We start from the raw sequence: 7,675 nt of genomic DNA on the forward strand, positions 1-7,675 counted from the left end.
TAGATTATAATACAGAGGGCTTCTTCCTGAACACGACTGTCTCTGATTCTGCCTCATTAACATCACAGAGATTAGGAGTTACCACACATAGGATAACTACATTAGATCATAAAAGAGAGGATAATGAACAGTAAGCTGAGAATTATGGCCTAGTCAAGGAAACATGTATTTGGGGGGTATATAATTCAATTCATAACATTTCATACTCTGATCATCAAAATTCATGTTCCTGACACATGTAAAACACATTCACCCCATCATATCATATCATTCACCACCAGAAGTCTTAAATCAACTCCATGACAATAATCTCCAAGGGCAAATTTCCTCTTCATCTGTGAATTGGTGAAATCTAGAATGTAATTTTATCTGGTTCCAAAGTACAATGGTAGAACCGGCACAGGACAGTCATTTCCATTAAAAAATAGGAGAAACTTAAGGGAAAGCAGAGAGCAAATCCAAAACTCAAAGCCAGCAGAACAATTTACACTAGCTCTCAAGGCTTGAAAAGAATCCTGCTAACCCTGTTTCCTCAGACAGTGGCTCTGCCCTCTAGACCCTCAGGGTCAGCATGCTCTCTGGATTCTGAACAGAGGGTCCCTCAGTCCTGGGCTTCACCTTCCAGACCCACTGGGATGTCAAATCTGCCCCCACTGACTTTGGGTGGGCTCATTCTCCTAGTCCAACTGAGTGTCAACCCTAGCAGCTCCTGTTCTTCTGCCCTTTAGGCATGACAGCACTGTCCGCTGTGAACAGTAGAGCTGGAGCAATTTCCCTGGCACTTGTGTATGGCAGTGCACACTTCAGAACTGAGTTGGTAAATATCTGATTCTTTGAAACCTAAGAGATTTTGGTCCCATCCTTTGAGACCCAGTAGGCTGTGGCCCTATACTTTGAGACTGAGACATCTGTTTCCTGTGTTCTTTGTTTCTTCAATGTCTGCTTCCGGGTTCCTTGGCATCTTAGCTCGGACCTCTCTAGCTGATCCAGACTGTTCCTGCTCGGACAGTGTTATATAGTTCTTTAGCTCTGCCCTAACTCCCAGAGACACCCATTTCACTAGTAAGCCACTAAGCTCTCTCCATGTTAACAAGCTTCACTCTACCAACAAGGGCCCAAGGACACTCCACTCTGCCAAGAAGACTAGTGCCTGAAGGTATGCAGCTCTCTTACTCTCACACTATCTCACATCTAGCCCCTGGTTCGGATGCCAATTTCTTTGCCACTGCTTCTCACCATCTGTACCATCTCTGATGTTACAGCCCTCCTCAATTCTTCTGAGCCCTCACCAAGAATGCCTCTGAAGTCCATAATTCCACCAACAACCTCTTCAAGGCAATCACAGCTTCCACTATTAAGACACTTTAGACCTCTTCCAGCCTCTGCCCATTACCCAATTCCAAAACCACGTCCACATTTTAGGTAACAGCTGGAGTAGCAGTCCACTCTCAGTACCAAATTTCTTAGTTATCTATCACTGCTGTAACAGGAATATCAGAAAAGGACAGCTCTAACAAACACAGTTCTCTCTCAGTTTACAAAACTAGAAGTTCAAATTCAAGGTACCAGCTCGAGGGGAAGGTTTTCTCTCTGGGTCAGTTCTGAGTTGGTTCCTCTCTCCACTTTCAACAGCTCTGGGCCGAGTGTTCCTTGGAGAGTTCCACATTATCTTGGTATCAACCTTTCCCTGGGTCTAGGAGGTTCTCTGCACAGGGACCCTACGTTAAAGTGCAAAAACCATGTGGGGACCATCTCTAACTTCTTTTGGCTTCAAAAGTGGAAAAGAGAATCAAAGTGAAAATCAGCACAAGGTCGATTCCTATGAAGTGGAGGTCAGACATACTTCCAATCCTACAACCTTCTTCAGCCTATTCTGACACCAACCATCCCTCCCACAGCACTCTCTGTTTCATACCTGGGTTTGATAATCCATTGTAATGGCCACACAGAACTCATTACAATACTCACAACTATGGGGTTTATAAGGGAAGTGAAGATGCTCTGGTAGTGCAGTGGTTATAAACAAGTCTGGATGCTAACCTCAAGGTGTAGCAGTTCAAAGGTACCAGCTGTTCCGCAGGAAAAAGATGGGGCTTTCTGCTCCCATAAAGATTTGCAGCCTCAGAAACTGTATGCAGGATTGCTATGAGTCAAAACTGACTCCACGGCACACTACCACCACCAATAGGGAAATGAACAGGGTACAATTCAGGATCAAAACCAACTCAGGACACAGCAGTTCTTTCATCAGGAATGCCTCATCTGTCACATTGCAGGCAGGCCTCACTCTTGTTTTCGAGCCTCTCAGTCATGTGGTCCCTTGGCTTGCGCCCAGCTTGAGCACATATTACAAAGACAGTCTGTGACTGTCCAAAGGACAAATTCTTCAAGCCAGTCCGCTGCCCGTACAGTCAGCTTTACTCAGTCCATAGGTCTAGAGCCTGCAGCTGCTCTGTCTCTCCATGCCAGTTTCTTGCCGTTGTCACTTCCTGTCTCATGCTCCACTCATGCTCTTCTTTCTTGATGGTCGTGGGATCTTCAGTCTCTGCGTCTGAGACAGCTCCTTTTAAACCTAGGTGGAGGGCAAAACTAGCCATTCCCAGTCTTAAGAGTCCTGTGTACCTTATTTGCATGGTCCCAACCAATCATGTGGTAGGAATTAAGATGACTTTGGATAGAAAAGCTGTATCAAGTAAATTCAAGGCACCACTAAAGGATATGCTGTGCTCCCAACTTGTCATTCGTGGAGGTTGTAGGTCACTCTGGTCTCTGCTTACTTGTTTAATCTCTATTATATCTCAAAAGATATTAAAGATACAACGTGTGTCATTAACACAGCTGTCTCTAATTCTGCATCATAAACATCATGGAGGTTAGGTTTTAAAACCCATAATATAATTACATCAGATCACAAAATGGAGGATAACTACATACTGAAAACAATGGCCTAGCCAATTGGACATACTTTTGTGGGAGTAAGGGGGAACAGCTCTATCAATTACATGACGGAAAGAGAGAAAATGAGTAGAAAACGTTGGGCAAGAGGGATCACAGAGCAGTTAGCACAGGAGATGGAATTCAAGATGAGACTTAAAAGAAAGTAAAGGTCAAGCAAAGAGAAAGTGACATAATTCCAGGTTAGCTAATTCATGAGTTCACATTTGTATGAGTTTGCCTTGTCAATTCCTATTAATCCGACCAGGGATGTCCACACAAGTGAATCTCCTTATTTGTCTCTAACTGCAGAACAGAGCTAAAGTCATGAAATCACTCTTCCTGGTGCTAGTACATAAGCAGGCTCTGGCAGTTATTTAACTAATAGCATCAGACAGAGAGATAAAGAGAAATCAATTTCTGATGCATGCCACAACATAAATGAATCTTGAAAACATGATGCAGAGTGAAATAAGTCAGTCACAAAAGGTCAAACACTGTATGATTCCATTTACATGAAATTAGTAAATACAGAGACACCAAAGATTATTAATGGTTACCAGAGGTGGGAGGCAGGGGAGAAGGGGGCATGTTTGTTTGAGCAGCACAGAGTTTATGTGGATAGTGGCAGAATATTTTGGAAAAGGATAGAGATTAATGGAATCAAAACACACAAAAAAACATAATCAGTGTGACTGAATTGTAAATGTTGAAAGTTGCATGGATGAATGTTTTGGTATGTATATTTTCAGGAAAAAATTTTAAATTATTAATTTACGCAGTGTCACCCATAACTGCAAAGTATTAAAAATAAGACAGAGGTGCCTACATGCTGCTCACAGTATGCAATCTAGTCGTCGCTGCAGCTAAGTGCTGTTGAGTCCTATCTGATTCATAGTGATGTTTTCTATGACTCTTGAGGAGCGGCTGGTGGATATGAACTACAGACCTTGTGGTTAGCAGTCCAGTGCTTATACCACAGCAACACACAAGGATGCCACAGAGTCTCCTTAGTAGTGCCTAATATGGAGACTGGATTACTGGTGTGGCGCTGTGGGCTAGTGCGTCAGACTGCAAAGTCGTTTGAACTGCAAGTCAGTGGTTCCAGCTCACCAGCTGCTCCTGTGGAGGAAGCAAGTGAAACCAAGAGCAGCATTCTAGGGAGGTTTTTTCTTAACTACTTAAGATCTTTAATTCTGAAGTGCCTTTTGGACCGCCTAAGGAGGTCCCTTCCATTCGTATCTACTTTTTGTTGTTGTTGTTAGGTGCCACTGAGTCAGTACCAACTCATAGTGACCTTATGCCCAGCAAAACAAAACACTGCCCGATTCTGGGCCAACCTCACTACTGCTGCCACGCTTGAGTCCATCGATGCTGCCACTTGGCCAATCCATCCCGCTGGGGGTCTTGCTCTTTTTCTCTGACCCTCCACCTCACCAAACATGATATCCTTCTCCAGCAACTGGTCCCTCCTGACAACATGTCAGAAGTATGAGAAACTTCTGGCTTCCAAGGAGCATGGCACTTTCAATATTCTCCTCCAACACCGTAACTCAAAAGCATCAACTCTTCTACATCTTCCTTATTCACTGTCCAGCGTTCACATGCATATGAGGTTATTGAAAATACCACAGTTGGGTCAGGCACACCTTAGTCCTCAAGCTGACATCTTTGCTCTTCAACACTTTAAAAAGGTCTTGTGCAGCACATTTGCCTAATTGATTTGATTTCTTGACTGCTTTTTCCATAAATGTTGATAGTTGATCCAAGAAGAATGAAGTCCTTGACAAGTTCAATTTTTTTCTCCGTTGATAAGAATGTTGTTTATTGGTCCAGTGGTGAGGATTTTTGTTTTCTTTTCATTGAGACATATCCATACTGAAGGCCATGCTCTTTGATCTTCATCAGTAAATGTTTTAAGTCCCCTTCACTTTAAGCAAGCAAGCTTGTATCATTTGCATATCACAGGTTGTTAATGAGACTTCCTGCAATCCTGATGACACATTTTTCTTCAAAGAACCCAGCTCCTTGGATTATGTGCTCAGCATACAGGTTGAATAAGTACGGTGAAAGAATACAATCTTGTGGCACACCTTTCTTAATTTAGTGCTCCACTATTTTTGGTACCCATGCCTATAAATGAGTGTTAGGCGTGAAACCACTTAAATCTGAATAATCAGGGCTCCAAACCAGAGGAAGCTGTTCAGCTAAATACAATCTATCAAATTTGCCTGGTCATCCCAATCATCAGATTTCTGGGCCCCTCCCCTGGAGAGTAACTAGGCAAGTCTCCAGAGGGGCCTGCAGTCACAGTTTAACAAAGGTCTGCAGGTAATTCTTACACCAATACAAATTTGGAAAACAAGTACACAATGCAATTTGGGGTTCAACAGATTTGGATTCAAATTTAATCCCCTAGAATTAATCTGACAGGTGACCTGTGCAAATTACAGAAAACCTCTTTGATAACTAACAGGGCAACTACCAGGACCTACTTCACAAAATGACTGTGAGAGAGAGAGTTAAGGTAGAACACAGAATTTGACAAATGATGATGCTGTTGTTAAGTGTCTTCGAGTCATTTCCGACTCCTGGCAATCCCGTATACATTTCTGAGGACCTGTGGTTCAACAATAGTTGACGGACCAGTGCTTTATTTTAATCTATAGCACCACATCAGGATTCCAAACACTCAAACAGGAGGTAGTAATGTTACCTAACTTTCATAGAAAGACATACCCAGAGGGCTTTAAAAAGTTTATGAAAAATTCTATAACCTTTCAATTCCACTTGTCCATGAAGTTTTTGAAGTCCTTTCATTCTACAATGAGAAGTCAGGCTTTCTTGAAACACCCTGCCAGTTACAGAATTACACCCAACTGGAAAGCTGCGGAGCCTCCTTTGAGCATGACTGAGCTAGAGCAACACCTGCTGTCTTGTCAGGACACTTAAATTGGGATCCCTGCATGTGTTTCAGGTGATCTTTATCCTCCCAATTTATATATGCAGTTATATTTAGGGAAGAGGGATCCAAGTTTCCCCCGGACGCTCCAAGGGATGCATTCCCCACTAAAAAATAAGAACCTTTATCTGAATGACAGTTTCAAAGGATACTTCTTTTTTTTCCTGCTTTAATGTTTTAAATACATGTGCAGTTCCAAAAACCAAACCCATTGGCGATCAGTCCATTCCGCCTGACAGCCACCCTGTATGGGGTTTCCGAGGCTGTAAATCTTTCCAGGAGCAGATAGACTATCTTTTCTCCCGCAGGGAGGCTGGTGGGTTTAAACTGCTGACCTTGTGGTTAGCAGTCCAGTGCTTATTCTACAAACAGTAAGCAGAAAAAAGTTAACATTCCTTCCCTTCCGTGTTCTTGGTCTCCGTCTTAAAAGGTTGGGTATCCATCAAGCGCGAGGTTTGATCTACCGACATTTGGGGGACCAGAATTTTTGTTGTTGTTCTGGGAGGGTGTACTGAGTACTGACGGATACACAACAGCATCTCCTCCACTGCCCCACCCCCTCCAGTCTCCACCAGTTGTAACCACCAAAAATGCCTACAAGTCAGCCCAGATTGAGAACCACTTTTGCCTGCACTAACGTGTGTGTGTACACCGATTCGTTTTGTCTCCTAATAGATGGCACACCGAGAGTTATTTTCCAACTCATAATGGGGATTTTCTGGGGATGAGGGCCAGCCCGGGCCTCGGCGGGAGGCGACAGCCACTCACCAGGTCGCGGATGAGCTGGTCCACCAGCTGGTCCCCACCCCCGGTGTCTTCACGGGCCTGAGGGGAGCGAGAACGACTTGTCGCGTCCGGCCTCTCGGCCCGTGTGGCCCGCGCCGCCGGGGGTCGCCCAGCGCCCTCCAGGAGACCCTGGGCCAGCGCCAGGTACCCAGAGGCCTGCTCGCCGCGGCCAGGGACCAACTCAGGCCGCCGCGGCCGGCGCTCGGCAGCCTCGGGTCGCCGCCGTTTTCTTAGAGCCTGCGCCTGGGCCAGCTCCTCCTGCCAGCGCCGGCGGAACTCCTCCAGGCCGTGGTTATCCAGCGCCATCGCTCAAAGCCCTTGGAGTTTCTCTTCGCTCCACCGTGTGCCACGGGACAGTCCCTCCGCGGGAAGTGTCCGCTGCGGCCGGAAACCGCCGGCGCCAAGACTCCAGGGTTCCGGGTGGGCGGCCCTAGCCCCGCCCCCGCCGCGTCCCACGTGACCATCGGGCTAGTAGTGACCAGGCCTAAACCTTGGCTTCTCGCCTCCTGGCTTCTCTGTGTTGAAGTCTGTGAAAAAGGCATATGGCACACGTTAACTTTGCACCAGTACTCCTGGTGTAATGCTGTAGCATCAGCACTGGACTGCAAACCACGTCTCCAGTTCAAACCCACCAACTGCTCCTGGAAAACCCTATACAGGATCGCTATGAGTAGAAAACAACTATGACATTTAACAACAACTTTGCACCAAGCCCTGTTTCCTCATCCAAGAAACATGCATACACCGACTACTGTATGCCAGTTCTTAGGAATTCAGTGCTTAAATCTGCAAAATATCCTTCACCTCTAGGAGTATGCATTCAAGTACAGGGAGATATTCAATGACTAAACAGATAAGTATGACCATTTGAATCAGTTGTGAACCTTAAGAAGAAAATGAAGGTAATGTATGTAGATCTGAATATCAAATTCTTATGGATTACGGAATTTCTGGAGCCAAAGAGACTAGGTGAACCCCTGAAGCTATCTGTAG

The 7,675-nt window shown here is 45.1% G+C and overlaps 1 protein-coding gene across 1 annotated transcript in view; it reads right to left on the bottom strand.

Moving 5' to 3' along the window:
- Window positions 1-6,988, bottom strand: part of FBXW8 (F-box and WD repeat domain containing 8) — a 237,150-nt gene extending 230,162 nt beyond the window's left edge. Inside the window, exon 1 of the mRNA XM_006865507.1 lies at window positions 6,665-6,988. Coding sequence (XP_006865569.1) covers window positions 6,665-6,988 — 324 coding nt within the window. The remainder of the gene's footprint in view (window positions 1-6,664) is intronic.
- Between the last annotated feature and the right edge of the window lie 687 nt (window positions 6,989-7,675).

This window comes from Chrysochloris asiatica, unplaced genomic scaffold (assembly GCF_000296735.1).
Source record: "Chrysochloris asiatica unplaced genomic scaffold, ChrAsi1.0 scaffold00078, whole genome shotgun sequence".
Taxonomy (NCBI): Eukaryota; Metazoa; Chordata; class Mammalia; order Afrosoricida; family Chrysochloridae; genus Chrysochloris; species Chrysochloris asiatica.